The sequence below is a fragment of the Mustela putorius genome, unplaced genomic scaffold, assembly GCF_011764305.1.
Source record: "Mustela putorius furo isolate JIRA1106 unplaced genomic scaffold, ASM1176430v1.1 tig00000242_pilon_pilon_pilon, whole genome shotgun sequence".
NCBI classification, from domain to species: Eukaryota; Metazoa; Chordata; class Mammalia; order Carnivora; family Mustelidae; genus Mustela; species Mustela putorius.
The window spans coordinates 17263571-17282169 of NW_025421325.1; the positions used below are offsets into that span (position 1 = coordinate 17263571).

Here is an 18599-nt window from a genome sequence, read left to right on the forward strand (position 1 = left end):
GACGTGGGTAGCATTTATAAGGATGGCTGCTTTATAAAAATTTATTAACTATGTATTATTATTATTGTTGTTTATAATAAAAAGGTTAATTTTAAAAAAAATTATGGGGCACCTGGGTGGCTCAGTGTGTTAAAGCCTCTGCCTTCAGCTCAGGTCATGATCTCAGGGTCCTGGGATTGAGCCCTACATCGGGCTCTCTGCTCGGCAGGGAGACTGCTTCCCTCTCTCTCTCTACCAGCCTCTCTGCCTACTTGTGATCTCTGTCTGTCAAATAAAATAAAATTATGCCAAAATAAGAAATTATGACAGCAAAAGTGAAAAACTCATGGTTCAGTTGGGAGGCAAACAAAATATTTCAGGCAAAAGAGCAAACATAAACAAAGAGAGGGAAGAGAGGGCAGAAAAACAGATCTGAGTTCCAGTCCAGGTGGTTCAAAATCTAAGTAGTGAGAGTTCTAGAAAGAGGGAAACACAAAACATGACAGAGAAAATTTTAAAAACAAAAAAAATTTTGGTATTTTGGGTTTTTTTTTTTTTGGCCAAAACTGAAGTTCTTGTTTTTTTAGACTGGCGGCAGGGGGGCGGGGGAGTGTCAGCAAACATGTTTTGTAAAAAGCCACAGATATTTTAAGCTCTGTAGACCAGTCTGTCACATCATTCAACTTAGCTGTGTAATGCCCCAGACAGTATGTATATGCATGAGTGTGGCTCTTTGCCAATCAAACTTTACCTGTAACAACTGTGGCAGGCCAGATTTGGCCCCTTGAACAGGGGCTTGGACACAACTGGAACCTCTGTTCTGGATGGTAAGGACCCACTAAGTACTCAGCACATGAGTGAAAACTGTCCTTCATTAAGACACATCATCACAAATTTAAGGAACAAGAAAATTCTTAAAGTTTCCACAAAGGAATAAGTGGGATACATACCAAAGATACAGACTCAGAACAGTACTGGACTTTTCAGTGGCATTTCCAGAAGCTAAAGAAAACTGTTATCACGTCTAGATTTCTACCCACCGGAAGGTAAGGGTAGAACTAAGGCATTTTAGACAGGCAGGGGCTCAGAAAATTGACCTTCTGTGCATTCTTTCTCAGATGTCCCCAGCAAAATGAAGGCATGAAGAAAGACCCAGGAAATAGAGCTTCCAACAGAATAAAGAGCTGAAGATATCTTCAGGATAATGGTGAAGGAAATCCAAAACTGGGAGCCATGCAGCAAGTCCAAGAGCAGCTGGGATCAGACTGGGAAAAGACAGAAGGCTCTGGGAGAAGATTTCCAAGAAGATAAAATTGTTACAACACCCAGCGAGTTTGAACATACTAAGGAGAGACCTATACAAATGGCAGAGAGGTTGAAGATACATCAGTAAGAAGTATGTAGGAAACTAAGCAAATAAGCAAACAAGAGCCCTATTAACTCAAGGGAAAACAAAAAGTCGTGCAAGAAAGAAAAAATAACCCTAACAATGTTATGTGGCCAGTGTTAACCTAGCATACAGATCACATTGTTCCAATACTCTTCACCTTTGTTTCTCCAGCAACAAAATACTAATAATTCTTCCCTTTAGCTTCTGCATAAACAGACACAAGATTTTATTTCGCTTATCTAACCTATGTACACCGGATTGCTTTAGGTTTTATAATATTTATTCAATAAATATTTAGCCCTGACTACGGCCATAGCATTGAAGTCCTGTAAGAGATATTAACAGGAACAACAGAAAGGCCTCTGCTCATAAGGAGCTTAAGTCCAGAAAATTTCTACAGTGGTACAAGGCAATAAAGAGATGTCAAAAGCCATGAGTCATCACTGCCTGCAGACTTGCCTTTCCTCACCAAAGGGTTTAAATGGTACATTAAAAATGCAAATCTACACACACACACATATCCAACCCTCCTCTCCTTCACTTTAATGGCTTTCCATTAAATTCAGGATAAAATCAAAGGCTCTTAGCATGACTTTATAAGGCCCTTCTTTATCTGGGTCCTGCCTCAGCCTTTGTTCTATAAACTAGGCTATCAACAGCTCTCTCGGTGCCAGGCTCCCTCAAGCCTATAACCCACCACACTGTCATCTTCTGATTTTGCGTGGACAACACTTACTCCTTTAAAATCTAGACCATTTGTCACTTTTTCTCAGGTGTTGTGACAGTGGTCAATGCCAGGTGCACATCTCACATGGTCTTTGGGAACATGGCCTGACTGTGTATCGGAGACAGGGAAGTGGCACAGAAGGCCCCTCTGGACGGCTCCCAGTGAGGGCTGCTGTCACCACTTCTCTTCTCCTTCTACATTCCTACTGACTCTCTGCCAACCCCTCAGAGAAAGGAGAGGTTTCTCTCTCAGGCAAAGGATGGAAAAAAACAGGATTTACAGACTTGTCTGCCTACAAATTCCAGTGTTACCTCTTCACCTCTGAGCCTCAGTTTACTCATTTGTGAAATAGGGAGAGCAGCACCTTTCTTTCAGAGTCGTTCTGTGAGGGTTAAATGATATAATGTATGGGAGTCTCTGACACAGAACAGATGCTGACAACAGACGGACTCTAATTGCCCCCTACCCCCAGATGCAGCCACTACAGCTCAGGAGTATATGCAGTTCCCACAATACCATGGTAAATAAACTTCAGCCTGGGGTGAATTAGTTCAATGAGCAGCAATGACTCTGAACTTGAGTAGCCCAAGCACTGCTCTACATGCTCTCAAGGAAAAATCTAAGCTACTCTCCTGCTTTAGCTCCTCCTTTAAATTTCTCAGGATCAGGGAGCACCAGGGCTTGGGCCCCCTAGAGCTGACCTTCATTAAAAATAAAGACTTATTCTGGGTTGGGTAGGAGCAGAAAGGTTTCTTAACTTTATGCCAGAGCAGGAAGGCTATTACGGGAGTGGCCTGAGAGGGTGGGGCCTGAACCTAGACTGCACATGTCTGCAGCCTAACGGCATCTTTCCACCTAGGTGAATTTGGCTGCTGAACTGAGTCACCTCCATTAGAGGGTGGGCAAAAAGTCATACACAAGGCTAGATTAGACCCTTCCTTCCTCCCTTCTTTCCTTCTTCCTACTTTCCTCCTTCCCTTTCTTAAGTTCGTTATTTAAATTCAATTTGGTTAACATATATTGTATGGTTAGTTTCAGGGGTAGAATTTAGTGATTAATCGGTTGCATATAACACCCAGTTTCATTATATCAGGTGCCCTCCTTAATGTCCAACACCCGATTACCCCTTCCCCCCACCCACCTCCCCTCCAGCAACCCTCAGTTTATTTCTTAGAGTTCAGAATCTCTTATGGTTTGCTTCTTTCCTTAGTTTCATCTTATTTTATTTTTCCTTCCCTTCCCCTATGTTCAATCGTTTTGTTTCTTAAATTCCATATATGAGTGAAATCATAAGGTATTTGTCATTCTCTCACTTAGCATAATACTCTCTGGTTCCATCCATGTTGTTGAAAAGGGCAAGATTTTATTCTTTTTGATAGCCGAGTATTATTCCATTCTATATATTACATCCTCTTTCTTTACTATGGATCTCCTTTTCCCATCCCTTGACAATCAGCACTGCCATTCTGCAAACATCTGGGCTTTACTTTCTTCCCTTTGTTGTCCCTTCCCAGCATACTTTCCCCCCTTCCCACCTAGGACAAGGTCCTACAAAAATTAAGCAGATTAAAATCTGGAGTAGTCTTTCTCCAAATGAGGCATTTGGCTACTGTTTCCACTCTCTGTTAGAGATTAAACAGTCATATATTCAACCTCCAGATTAAGCCAGCAAATGCTCTGAGCCCTCAGTAAGGGAAAAAGGGAAGACTTAAGATATGAAACATTTACTATTTCTGTCTTTAACAGTTCAGAACCTACTTCTAGAGAAATTACTGGAGTGTTTCAGGTAGGGAAATGATTTCCTTAAGTCAAACAAAGGACATGTGAAAAATTCAGATATATTTCAACTTGGATCTTTTCTCATCTTCTCTTCAGAGTAGATGGCATAGAAATAATAAATTTATGTTCCAAAGAAACTAAAGAAATCATCTGTTTCTAGAGAAACCTTCATGATGATTTTTATCAACCAGTTTACTACAGCATTGTTGGAGACAACAGCCTTGTTACACACAACAACAAAAACAACATATGTCTTTATTCTATCATATCATATTACTCACATAGTAGTGTCTTTTTGCATTTTCATATCCTCAGCACTGAGCGGTACCCAACACAAAAGACAAAACCTGTTCATTTGTTGCCCCAGGAAAGGTACGAACCAGTGAGCCAATTACTAACAAGTTCTGGCTGCAGTGTACCAGCAAATTTGGCAAGAGGTTGGGCCCTATGACACTTTGTGAAAAATCCAGAGGTTTCCTTTTTCATATATGTTTGATGACAAAAGTTTCACAATTTGGTGAATTTCCTATCAGTTAGAGAAAAGACTTAAACTAGGAATTACTCAAGGGACGCCTGGGTGGCTCAGTTGGTTAAGCAGCTGCCTTCGGCTCAGGTCATGATCCCAGTGTCCTGGGATCGAGTCCCACATAGGGCTCCTTGCTCGGCAGGGAACCTGCTTCTCCCTCTGCCTCTGCCTGCCATTGTCTGCCTGAGCTCGTTCTCTCTCTCTGATAAATAAATAAAATCTTTAAAAAAAGAAACACCCCCAAAAAACCCCACTAGGAATTAGTCAAAAATGCTGCTGACTTTTTCAAAAGACCAAAGCTTCAATATTTTTTAATATAATGTTAATTTCCAATTCTTTTCTCTCCTTCCTGGTGTGTACTGGCTGATTTTAACTAATTCAGCCACCTCTCCCATCATCATCCCATGTTGCCATGTTTTTGCCCATACCCTTGCCTTATTTTAGAATCTTCTCTTCCCTTTTTGAAACCCTACTTAACCTGCCAAGTCCAGGCTAAGTCTTGCCACTTAGTACAAAATCTTTGCTTGATAAGCTCCTTGGGTACAGGGACTATGCCTTGAACTTTTTTGGGCACTTTCCTGCAAACTTACCATGATGCCAGGCACTTGGCAGTTAATCAACAAATAAGTCATCTGAATTCCATATTTACACACACAAATTCTTTTGGTTAACAGCCTTTTCTTACTCCTTTGAGATATTTAGTCACTTTTTCACTATTTCCTTCTATCCCCTAACATTCTAACCCAGCTTTCCCTAAAATTCTGCTTATGCTTTCTTGAGGCCATAATTACAGAGTGGCATTTTTAGAACCATTTGAAGCCATTAAGATTATTGGCTGATTCAGGATAAGATGGATAAGGAAACCCAGTGGGAACTAGTTCTAATTTTTATGGCTTTCTAACTTATCAAAGTCAAGTTCCCAAAGTCTAAATGTTTAATAAGTACTTTCTAAAAGATTTCATTGTTTTGTTTTTTCTTATCATATTGAATGCTTAATAAACTTTCCCCAGTGCTCCAACATCATGCCAGAACTCTGCTGTCTCTTCTTCCATCTTACCAGCATCCAACAAGCAGCAAAGACCAAGTGTTTGTGTTAAAGATGAAGACTTTAAAGTCCACAAGGACCACTTAAAAGCTTGTAGATAAAACACTGGTTGGGCGTTTTCTAAGTGTGTGATGAATGAAGGACTCTGCAAAATGAATATAAGAGCAGCACACAAAGAATATAAGAAGCAGAAGTCTTTTTCCTCTCATTACAGCAAAGTGTGCTTAAAATACATGTGGATGGGATGGAGTGGAAATGTGTTAGCAGAGTGGTGATTTTTACAGAGTTTACTGAAGTGGAGCCTGATAATCAAGCATTTCTCAAAACTAATCTGAAACTACATAAAGCCTGATTTTTGTTTTAGATCAATTTATCTCTAAAAGGGACAAAGGCAATTGCTCAGGCTACAAAAGCACTATAGAAACAATTCTCCAGAATACCTAAACTACCTCTGCTTTGATTCTATTCTTATCAAAAAACAAAAAACAACAACAAAAAAAACCCTCCTCTTATCTTAATCTCTTAAGTGAACCTGCTGACCAGACCAGAGTGTCCTAACCTTTTTAGTTCTGGAGCCAGGCAGATGTCTCAGCATAAAGTAATTAAATGGGATTTTTGTTTGTCAGTCAATATCCTGGGAGTTTAGTTAGTCCGAATCAGCCCCTCAGAGGCTAATCAACCTTTAGTGAAATGAAATGATAAAGTTTCTGGAACTGCAAAGCTCAAAGACAAGTGCTGATGACTTCACTGAAGTACCTGCCATTCAATGAACGCTGGCTGAAGGAGCCTCTCTCCCTTGAACATCTTTAAAAAACTATAACCGAAGTGAACCCAGAGATACTTGAATTCAGTTTCCTTGTTTTACAAAAAAAGAAAATGAGTCCCAGTGTCTGGATGACAGGGCTAACAGGAGGCAAGAGTGGGATTAGAAAAACGGTTTCCTTCTTATACTACCTTGCTTTCATCAGGAAAGGTGGCGTCTCAAGATAAATTAGCCTGTGGAAGGCAAAGGTGTGCTGATTACTCAAAGGGTGTTATGTCAGCCAAGTCTATCATTAAAGGGAAAAAGGATGCTGATGTTTACAGAGCACCTACTATGTGCCTGGCACTGTTTTAAGGACTCTCATGCTGATTTGGTCCTCCCAGCAGCCCTGCAAAGTTGCTAATATTATTCTTATTTTATAAAATTTTTATAAATGAGGGAACAGAGCCTAGAAAAAATAAACTGCTACCACTACTAAGAAGCAGATATGAAATTTAAACACTGGTCTATTTGATCTCTAAACCCATAGCTTTAACTTTTTCCCTACCATATAGTTAGACCTGATAAATTCCTCTATAAATGCCCATGGAGCATCAGAGCAGAGGAACTTCAACTATGTTTTCTTTCATGTCTTCGGTAAGGTATGAATCCACATTTTAAGTAACAGTGACTACTGAAAATGGCTATAACATTTTAGCAAGGAATATATCGGTGCACAATTCCTTAATGCTCGCAAGAGGGTTATGACAATATCCTGTAATGATTTCTTCTTAATTATAACTAGATTTCTAGCTGGTTTAGTTTCTTAAGTGGAATATTCCACTTTAAATTTTCCTATTGCAAACTCTAAACTTCTAGTGTGGGTATGAGAAAGTCAGAGACTCAAAAATTACATTGCAAGGGAGTCTCCATTTCCTACCCTTCAAAATCTCTTTTTCAAGAAGAGTAAACTGCAGCATCAAAATAAGGAAGAAAGATGGCTAACTTCTAAATAAATCTCAGGAGGAGTGTCAACCAAGGCAGGGAGTCCCATAGCTGCCAAAAAGCAAGAGTAATAGCTTCTTTTGGTAGACATACTAATACTAAATCAAAAGCTAACTCAAACTAATTTCAAATGATTTAAGAGAGTTTGTCAGATCCCTTTGACCAATGAGTCTGAAAGATTTTAATTTATTAGTTTCTTTAGTTCACAGTCTTATTAAATAACTTAAGCTACTAAAATGCATCAATTCCAGGCACTTAACCAAAAGACAGCCTGTGTAAAGTTTAAGTCAAAAACCGGGGGCTTGAGTCTCCAATCCAACTCAGAGGTGTTTTGCTTGGATCATACAGGATTTTATTTTAACGTGTGAGCCAACATCTTAAAAAGATGAAAAAAACCCTCACATTTAAAACATCCAGATTTTGAGTTTAACTTAAGAAAAGAAAAAAAGGGGGGGGTATTTGGCAGCAATGGGCTCACGTTTCCATCTGGCCATAATCTGCAGAAGCTGTGTGTCAGCTGCCCCTTTAGACGGGTGCGGCCACTGGTCCACCTTACTCCTGTATCTACCTTCCCCATCCCTGGAGACAGCAGAGTCTATGATCCCTACCTGAGGCCTCTCTTGACAAGGTGAGTACAGGAATTAAAAAGGGGGGGGGGGGAGAGGGAATGAAAAAAAAGACACAGCTCATAGCACTTGGGAAAAATGTCTACTGTAATGGACAGCTAAAAACCAGTGTTTCTCAGTTTAGTTTTGCCACAGTACTTTGGGACACTGGACAGAAACTGGCACGTGACAGAGAGAAATTATAAAGTGATGTAAATCCTTTGGCATAAATGCTATTCAAATGAAACACTTTTAGTATTCTGGCCCAAGGTTAAATTCTAGGTGAATATTTCAAAAGAACTCTTTTGTCTGATGTTAATTATAAAATAGCTCTTCAAATTCCTCTTACCACTTGTAATATTTATGGTGAGTTTATTCAGGGGAAAAAGAGGACACAGCTTGCTTGGTTTGGTTATCTTAACACTGTAGAACATTCTTTCTAATAATCAGACTCTTCCCTTTCTCTGTCAGTAACTGTGGCTCATCTCATGCTCAAAAGACAAAGCAAAATACTTGCCCAGAATCAGAAATATGATTATGGTATATGAAATAAGGAAATAAGGTCTTCTCCAATAGTGCAAGTTATTCTCCTTGCTTCTCTACCAAGTTAGTGTTCAACAGTTTCAGACTTTTGCCCACCAGGTGGCGAGATAGCAAGTTCAGGTTTTATCTCAAGGAGCATCCTTTTTTAAAAGGAACCCCACCCTCCTCACCCTCTGCTCCTTCTAGTTCAATTCACCCTTCTCCCTAATAAATGATGGCATTTTAGTAAGCCATTTATCTTGCTGTATTTCACAAAAAATGGAGGCAAAGGAAAAATGCCAAGGACTCTGCTCAAGGTCACAGTAGAAAAGGCAAAATAAGGACGTGGGACTTCCTAAGACTTGGCCCAGGGTTCCGGAGCCAGGAAATAGTGACCTTTGAACATCACCTCTGGTGTGCCAAAATTATTTATGGCAGAATATTATAAAGGGTACAAATTTAAAAGGAGGAAGTAAGGGAAGCCATGTTCCACAGGGAAAGAAAACAAAGTCCTAAAATTTCTAAGGAGGGAAATGTAGACAACTAGGTCTGATGTGGCCCAGCGGGTACACAGGAGAGACAAAGACAGGAGAAGGAGGGACAGCAATGGGCAGGAGGAAAGGCAGTTGAGAATAAGAATGCAAAATGAGAAGGGGAAGGGACCTTGTCATAAGTAGGTGTGTGGTTAGATCAAGGAAGTCACTCACATACACGCAGAAGACTCCGACATTTCCTACCATGAAGACATACAGACATGATATCCATAATCGGGTTAGTAGAGATACAAAAAAGATCCATCCAACAGAAGAGAAAACGTGCACAGTTACACATACTTCCCCTCACATGAAGGGGCTCACATGCACTTGAGAAGAGACACGTGTGCCTAAGAGGCAGCCCAGCGTAATAGTTAAAGCCCAAACTCTGGAATTAGATTAGACTTCCTGTCTGGGTTTGAATTCAAATCCTACTGCTCACTAGTTGGCTGACCTTGAGCAAGTTACTTAACCTGCTGTGGCTGTTTTCTCTTCTGTAAGATGATGTTAAAGAAGTACTTGAATTAAGTAAAACACTGAGAATAATGTCTGGCACACAGCAAGTGCTATTTAAGTTAAATAAAACAAATAACACATACACAAAGGAATGCACAGAGGACACACAGATGCTCAGACTCTGAAACAGTTACAGTATAAAAACAAAGCATATTTTCTTAGCTACACATACATGTTCTTTTTTTTTTTAAAAACAAGATTTATTAGAGAGTAAGAGAGAGCGAGTGAGAGAGAGCACAGAGGGCGAGGGAGAAGGAGAAGCAGACTTCCTGCAGGGCCCTGAGATCATGACGTGAACCGAATTCAAGAGTAGGAAGCTTGATTGGTTGAGCCACCCAGATGCCCCTATACATACATATTCTCTCAGAACAACATTCACAAAAACTAAGACATTCCAAAGCTCAGATAACTAGAGAGCTAACAAGTTATTGACCTAGAGGGAAAGAGAAGTCAGTGGCAAGGTGGCTGGAAAACAGTGGACCTAGGTAGGCACATATGGGATACCCATTACCTAAAAAGCCAAAGACAAGTTTTTACTCCAGACCCTGGATGCGAGGCCTGGAAGGCTGGGACCACTGTGGGGCCAGGAGGTAGGGCAGCAGCTGGGAGGCTCAGAGAAACTGCAGTAAGCTAAAGACTGGCTGGTGTCCAATGAAATACGAGAGCCTGGAAGTAGAATCAAGTTGCCTCCTTCCCTCCGCCATTGTATTTCTACTTCTGTCACCTCTTAAAATCTGGTTTGGCTTCCTACTCAAATAAAATGAATCTCTCTAGGATTTCCTAACCAAGGGTCTCATCTTCATTTTACAGGATATTTCTGCAGCATCTAATACCACTGACAAGCCCAGGTTTGGGGAAACTTCTTTTCTCCCTTGGCTTCCACTCAGCTCTCCTCCTATCTTCCTAAGGCTGACTTCATAGCCTCTTCTACAGTTCTTACCAATTGATTTCAATTCTGTCTTAGAAATGTCTTTTAAGTCAGACTCTTCATGCTCACTGCTACTGCCTCAGTTCAGGCTTTTATTCTTGCCTGGGTTTCTGACAGTCCGACCCCTGGTCTTCTGCTCCTGTCTCTGTACCCCCATTGATCCCCCACGCTGCTTCCAGAGTTACTTTCCCCCAAACAAATATGTGATCACATCACTCTCCTTATAAGCCACAGAGGGACTCCCCACTCTCCATCTTATAAAACTCAAACTTTACATATCAGATTCTTCATTATCTTGTTCCAATGTACCTCTCTAGTTTCAACTCTCACCTCTTCTCTCCGCCTTCCCACTCTAATCTACTTCTCCCTGGTCCCCCAATACACTATATCCCATCATGCTGTGTCTGAACGCACTTCCTCATCTTTTCTATCCTGCAGAGTCCTCTTCTTCCTCCAAGACCCACTTTCATTGTCATCTCCTAAGGGACGTCCTCCTCAGCTTCCATACACAGAAAGTTCTTCATTTTCTGACGGTCTACAGCACCATGAAAAGCACCTCTTACAATATATGCCACCGAAGACTGCAATTTAACTGTTAATGATCTGATTTCCCATCAACCCCTGAGCACCTCAAAGACAGTGCCAATTGTTTTACTAATTTTTAAAAACTCAGACACAGCACAGTACCTTGGACAAGGCATGATTGCCTCCCACTGTGTGTTGGTTGAATCAAACACAGCCCTTCCCTAAAACAAGGAAAAGAGAATCTCTAGTTCTAACAGTATAAATGTTAAAGCGTAACATATAAGAAAACAAATGAGACTGTTTTGCAAAACCTAGGGTCTACTGTCCAGAGGAACATACAGGCCTATTGCTCACCGCTGAATATCTTTGTTCTTCCACAAGGAGGCAGACTGAGCCTTGGGCACTCTCTCAATGAAATTCACCAGCTCTTCCATGAGAAGCCTGATAAAGAGAAAAGTGGTGAACGTCACAAAAGGAGAAGAAAAACACTGTACTCTTAACATTGCAGTCAAGACAAATGGGCTGGCCTGCCTTCCCTCCATCCCAATCATCTTTCTTTCTGTTGCATATAAACTTGGACACTCTTCTACATAAACCTGAACCAAACCCCAACCATCTCACTGAACTTCCATGTTAAACATTTCAAACATAAATGATTTAATTCACCTTTAAAACAAGCCTCACATGCATCTTATCTTTGAACACTGAAATACACAAGACCGTGGTTTAACTCTCTCTCTTAAGATCTCTGCCTTTATATAACTAAAAATATAAAAGGGGAAAAAGTCAAATGACTGTGAAGTACCTGATTGTGGTGGTAGCAGGGTGGGGCAGATTTTTTTAATGACAATATTAATTGGACATTTTAAACTGGAAAAGTACGTTTTCTTGACATGTATTTTGGGGATTTACAAAATTCCATGTGGAAAAATACTCTAAGGATTACTCCTAAAAGCCTAACTCAAGCACCTGCAAAGGGACAGGTTGTGTGTGCAGACCACAAGATGGATTACAATGGAATCATAACTGAGGGAACTGAAGAAATGCCTCACTCGAGAGGATCCATGATACATGTGCTCTGAGAACGACATGGCACAGAGACAGTTAGACTCCTGCAAGGCTAGAGAATGATCAAAAAGCAAGAAATAGATTTTTTAATCTCTTGAATCCCCTTTCAGAATCCAGTACAGATGATCCATATTAACTTAAATCCTCTCCCAATGAGCACAGAGACATGCAAAGCCATCAATTTACTAGCATCTGAATATTGAACAACTTCCATTTCATTTTCACCAGATTTATTTATTCCTAATCCCATCTCCTTCTTTCATATTGAAGGAGCAGCACTAGTTTCAGCATTCAAAGACCTGGGATCGAGGTGCATTATTATTCTGGCTGTAGCTCTCTGGAGTCTGGTGTGTCCTTCCTCATGCTGTAACTTTTTCAGACTAGAATCTCATGTTTTCAGCCTATCCTTTCCCTGCAACTGATCCATCGTCTCTGTTTTACTTCCTTGTACTGTTTCTTCCTCAGATTCCCTGATGTTTCTCTGTACACACTACATGCTCTTTAATGGGAGCTGACACATAAACCAAGGCATATTTGGTTTCATCTCTGTTTAATTCCACCTTGTTGCACTTTTGTAAGACACTGGTACCCAAAGCTAAGAGTCCGTATCAACACCTTGATCCCCCCTTTTGAGTCTTAATATCTTTACCTTTCACCATACTTGTTAGTTTGCTTCAAAGCTTTTTTCAGGGGTAGGTAATTAAAATATATATATATATATATATATATATATATATATATATATTATTAATTTATTTGACAGAGAGAAAGAGAGCACAAGTAGGGGGAGCAGGAAGGGGGGAAGTAGACTCCCTACTGAGCAGGGAGCCCAATGCGGGGCTCAATACCAGGATCCTGAGATCATGACCTGAGCTGAAGGCAGTTGCATAACCAACTAAGCCACCCAGATGTATTGGTGATTTTCTCCACATAACTTTTCTCTCACAGAATGATGCTAGGGCTACTTGAAGCAACCACCTGTGTCATGAAGGCTTGGGAGGGGCAGAGGGACGGATGGCGGAGTGTTCTCAGATTCAAAGGAAGGCTCCTTTTGCTCCTTAGAGTTCTGAGTTGCACTCTGTCAAAAGCATTCAACTCAACCATCTAATTACTTACCCTGTTTTCTGCAAGCTGTCTCCGTTTATAGTCTGTGCTAAATCATAAAGGAGGGGAATTCTCAAAAAAAGTAATAAAATTTCTTCTTTTTTTAAATGTGTTATGCTGCTTTCTCCTGACGCTCTTCACCTTGCAACTCTGTGGTGTCTTACTCAACATTACCTTCCCTAATTAGTATCACCTGCACAGAGGAGCGGTCTCCGCCAACACCTTCCTCCCATCTTTGTTTCAAAAACAACAACAACAACAAAAAGACCAAGATTACTCACTGCATTAACCTCAAGGCGATTCCGGTGAGCACTTGTTTTATTTAGAGAGTCATCTATTCATACTAATTCTTTGGGTTAGCTACTCAGGAGGAGACAGCCTCGTGGCAGGACACTATTACACGGTCCCCAGGGAAGAAAGGAGTGCTTCAGCCACTTTCTCCTGGGGTAAGAATAATGGCTCTCACCTGCCGATCTGAACGGTGGGCTCTGTGGCGTACACCGTGCCTGTGAAACCAGTGTGCTCAGTGATGTAGGGCAGCGCCATCATGCAGTGGTAGTTAGAGATGAGGATCACATCTACCGTAGACAGATCTATTAGCTCGGTCTGCAAAGGAAGGGGAGGGAATGATACATTTCTGTTCAGGGCACACAGATCAGCAAGAAGTGACTGAAAAATGATGCTGTCAGAATGCAGAGAAGTCATTTTTGTACTACAGAATAATGATGCCTTTCCTGCAACACTTCTGTTCTCTCATTTTAGGGTATTTCCTAATATTGACATTAAGTAGCAGGGCAGGATGGCTAATGAGAACGCAGGAGTGCTCTGGCAGCACTCTGATTTTACTAAAATAGAGCTCTGAGTTTGACATACGAGTGTAAACGTCAACAGGACACTCCAGCAGCTGCTGCCTGGCAAGTGCAACCAGTTACCATGAAGCAGAGAGTGCACAACAGAAGCTGTGAGGGGAATGAGAACATAAGGCACGACCAACATGGATTTACTGGTATCAGAGGGAGAAGCAGGCCGAAACTAGCTCTTCACAAGTCAAAGGCAGGCGGAAACTTTTTTTCCTTTTTTGAGATAACTTTTGACTACTGGTGCTGGACAGAGAACAATAACAACAAAAATTTTGTGGCAGAATCACAAAAGGAAACTATACTCTCATATTCTGCCCTAGCCTTCACCACAAATTTACCTTTTACTCCCTTATTAAGGTCCCATGAAAAGGGAAAATGCCAGTCATGGTTAGTAAATTTTATAAAAACTCTTTGCGTAGAAGAGATTGTTCTCCCATATAGTTAAGTCCTTTCTGTCTTTTAAGGCTCAATTCTCTTTTTCCATTAAGCCTTCCTGATTTGCCCAGGTGAGGAAAAAAAACCAACCAAACAAAAAACCCAACATCTCTTCCTCGGAACCGCTAATGCATTTTATGGACGTCCCTCTCACAACAGTTTCTACGCAAAAGTTCCTCAAAGCTCCTCAAAGTACTGCTCTGTCCCTCCAGCACTCAATGTCTCTAAGGTTAAGGATCCTGTGTGACTCATCTCTGTCCCCTCCCAGCTGTGGGAGCCAGTGCAAAGCAAGGCCTGGTGCCCTGTCATTGGAGCGATGCAGCATTTTAACTGCACCTTCTGTGGGAAAACGTGTCACTCTGGCTCACAGACATCATCTTGATCACTGAAGTTCCCTCTGAGAAACTGCACGGTGCACTAAGGACAGCATGGGGTAAGCCACGGAAATGTTTTAGCTCGGAGAGTGGGTTATTGAGCTAGTATGTCTCCCACAGAGAGGTAGTAACAAAGATATCTGTTCCGTCTTTGCAAATAATAGAGACGGTGTGCCATTTGGGCTGTGGGTATTTTCTAGTTCAATGGCTTCACATATGAAATAAGTTAATTTAATAAAGCCACCAAGACAAAATCAGCTCTTGAGGACAGCATGTAGATCAGAGGTCAGAAGCTACTCATTGCTAGGGCAATGGCAATCTGTGTGAATAAAATGCCTAATGACAGTAATAGCCAATTTATACCACCCTTAAGTCCATGGTGCATGGCACTTCCAAGACAGTACCCTCATAACGAAGGGTCATGTAACATTCCACTAGTTCTGTTCCCTACAACCTCTCTAGAACCATTTTTAAACAAATAAGAAAATCAAGATATAATCACAGGATGACAGATCCAGAAGAAAACAAGGGAACAATAGCTGAAGCAACAAGAAAGCTCAAAAGCATCTCCACTTTCCTTCTTCTGTATAGAAACTGGGTGAGTTTGAAATTTCTTTATCATATGTAAGAATCAGCCCACAGAGTCTAGAATCATGAGAAATCTGGTGAGGACAGCTGGAAGGGGGAAAAAAATTTATATCTATATCTATATCTATATATATCTATATCTATCAAGAATGCCTATACAAACATTTTTCCTCTGAGAAATAAATTTAACATCCAATCCATGTTTATATACCCACATTTATATATTTGCTTATATTCTTTCACTTGATGAAATCCAATGAGGATTATTTTAATATTCAACTTGTATACAGATACACTTGGGTTCTACAGACTATGAACTGGGTCAAACACTCATAATTTACTGGCTGCTTACTATACTGCCCTAAACCTCAAACTCAGTCTACAGTGTGGACTTTGGGGGATACAAAAAATATTTCAGGTAGTTGCACTAGATTATAAATTCACTGAAGCTGGAAGTAGGTCTGCCTGGCTCACCTACAAGGCTGTGAAGACTGGACTGGAGTAAGTACCTCTCTCCTGATCCTGTGACTCTATTTTTTCTCCCAGTCATAAATACCCTACCTCTACCTTAAAATAGTGACTATTATTAATTTGATACCAACCACAAGACAATACAAGTTGAAAAACCTTACACAACAGCTCTAGAAGCCTAAATATATTGATAATCCTTTAGCACAATGTAAGATGAACTGTGAAATGGTCACTGTTTAATTCCAATTTCTGATTTTTTAGTGCTCCATGGAGCAGGTCAGAAAGTCTTTAGAGAACAATTCATAAATTCTACGCTGTTGTCCATAAACTGAAGGTTGCACCAGTCAGTGCCATATGTAGAAAACTGAAAATAAATGTAGCACTTGGGATTAGGAATCTTTGAACAGATGGGGACCTGCCCCACTAATTCCTAAATGACAAATGAAGGGGACAAAAGATTTGAATAGCAGTTAGAAGAGCTCAGGATTCTTGGTAATGCTTTATCTTCACCCTTATTCTTATGACTTTATCTCAAACTTGTTCCCTGAACTGCCACCTTCAATTACTTTATCTTTCTTCTCTTTCATTCCACTATCCCAAAAGGACGCATAAACATACTTTGAAGAAAAAAAGTTTATCTACAGAGAGTGTTGAAATGGAAAGAGAGGCAGGAAGAGAGTACAAAAATAGGGGAAAAAGTATTCCAAATTTTCTTTTGGCATCGAACTGTGAAAGCATCTCCTACAAGCACTGTAATCCACTGGGTGCATGGAAAAAACAGGATGGTAGCTTCTCTCATGGATTTCCTCAGGAACCTGGCCTCCCTATACATTATCTGTCTGTTGAGAATGCCATCTACGCCGCTCTAGAGATGAGGATTGTTAGCTGGGCTTAAATACCTTTAACATGAATGGTGACTGATCTTCATTTTCTCTAAAATGATAAAACTGGCCCCAGACTCTTATAACAAGTCTCACAGTGATAATAATATGTAAGCAATAGGTATCCATGGCTCAATTCAGAATCTGTGAATTTCAAGCAATATTTGATATGATATTTCAAGTCAGCAAGAATTTTTACAGTTTACTGTATTGGCTGAATAACAGCAATTCCCAATTACCTACTGTAAGTAAGACTACAAAAAGTACGGCTTATCGAAGGCACAGGCATATAATTATAAAGCTGAAAGACTTGAGTTATTTCAGTACCTTGCTCAAAACTATGCCCTGGTACAAAGTGTCAGTGGGGTTGTAGAAGGAGCAAGGAATGCAAAAGGAGAGTTAAATTTCTTACAGATAATATAAAAAGCTCCTAAATGATTATATTTTAGTTGTATAATACTGTGCCAGAATAAGAGATTCATTTCAATTTGAAAACAGAAAGCTACTAAGCCCCTTAGAATTAATTCTTGATTTCATTTTGAGAGAGATGTTTTGTTTCAACAATAAGAATCACTTTCATCTTACCTCTGGCAGGCAGAATTCAGGCACGGAATCCACAAATACATGACCTGAGCATTCTTTTAGCTCCTAAAAGGTACAAAAAGGAAAAAATTCTAGGAAGAGATATCCAACAGACACAGCACCAAAGAAACTTCATTCCCAAATCAAACTTTCCATGAAGAATCACAGACTTCCAAAGAGTTGGAGGGCAGCCAGAAGGTTACTCAGGTCAACTGTTTTCCTGTTTAGGCTCAGGGAGGCTAAGTGCCTTAAAACGCTGGTTGGTGGCTAACTCAGAATTTGAATGTACATTCTCTAAATGTACATGCCTTTTTAAGGCATGTATGGACATATGCTTTTCAGCACTGCATCTTGAGTTTCCAGCACAGTTTTGCAGTTCATACTAGCAATACCAGAATAATCTGGGAACTCGGATGGAAATAAACATTCCTGGGTCCCATCTAAGACCCAAGAGAACAGAAATCTGGGGATGAGGCACTTCTAAGTGATGTTGTTATGTAATCACCTTAGGAGTCTTGGCCTCAGACAAATGATTTACAGGTTTGAGGGGCAAGGGGCAAACAAGGAGGGAAATTAAGAGTAGAGGGTAGGGATTAAACAACCATGATCGCTATCACCTCTGTGAATATAATCTTTGTCCTTGCAGAGCATATAATTTATTTGGGATTGTAAACCACATGTATTCATTCAAAAGAAAAAAGTATACTTATATAGAAAGAGATATACTACAATTCCCACTCTGCTCATGACCTACGATATTTAATATGCCTTAGTTTGGATTCCCTCACTAACAGATCTCAAGAAAAGGGTGAGTATGAGCTAAGAGGGAAGTGCTGAGAAAAAAGCTGGAGGACAGGCAAGTGATAAGGGGAAAGGAAGAGGGGTGACAATGGTATGTTACTGAGCTACATACCACTGCGTACAGCTGGGACTTATTCCCACTGGGAACTCGAAGAAATGGTATAAAACATACACCTTGGAGTCACCATTCTCAGGGGCAAGTGATAAGGGATATTTACATGGCAGCTCCTGCATTTCATGCGACTTCAGGGAGAAAATCTCTCTGGCAGACTCATACAAGTATTGGCATCTGAAATTATGACAGAGCAATGCAGAGAAGAGGCATGAGAGGGCCGCCAACAGGGGCTGCTACAGTGCTTCCTGAAGGCCACTAAAGTTATTGTCTTCCCTCACTCATACTTTACACTGAAATCTGTGGAGAATTTTTTTGGATCATTAAGGTTAAAGTTTTCTAAGACGTTATAAGGAAACCAGTAAAAGTCAGTGTTTGGTTGATAGTTTGCTCTTTCCAGAAAAAGAAAAATACTGTTAGAATTTTGTTCCATCATGTTTTCATTACTCAATGAACATGTATGTCTATATAGTCTATGTATGTCTTTATATTTTAGAGTCT

The 18599-nt window shown here is 40.4% G+C and overlaps 1 protein-coding gene across 4 annotated transcripts in view; it reads right to left on the reverse strand.

The window, feature by feature from the left end:
• Positions 1 to 18599, reverse strand: part of INTS9 (integrator complex subunit 9) — a 106090-nt gene that overhangs the window by 41048 nt on the left and 46443 nt on the right. For all 4 annotated transcript variants that reach the window (XM_045078382.1, XM_045078383.1, XM_045078385.1 and 1 more), the window contains 3 exons: positions 17189 to 17251; positions 13461 to 13600; positions 11177 to 11263 (listed from right to left, as the gene is read on the reverse strand). In XM_045078382.1, coding sequence (XP_044934317.1) covers positions 11177 to 11263; positions 13461 to 13600; positions 17189 to 17251 — 290 coding nt within the window. The remainder of the gene's footprint in view (positions 1 to 11176; positions 11264 to 13460; positions 13601 to 17188; positions 17252 to 18599) is intronic.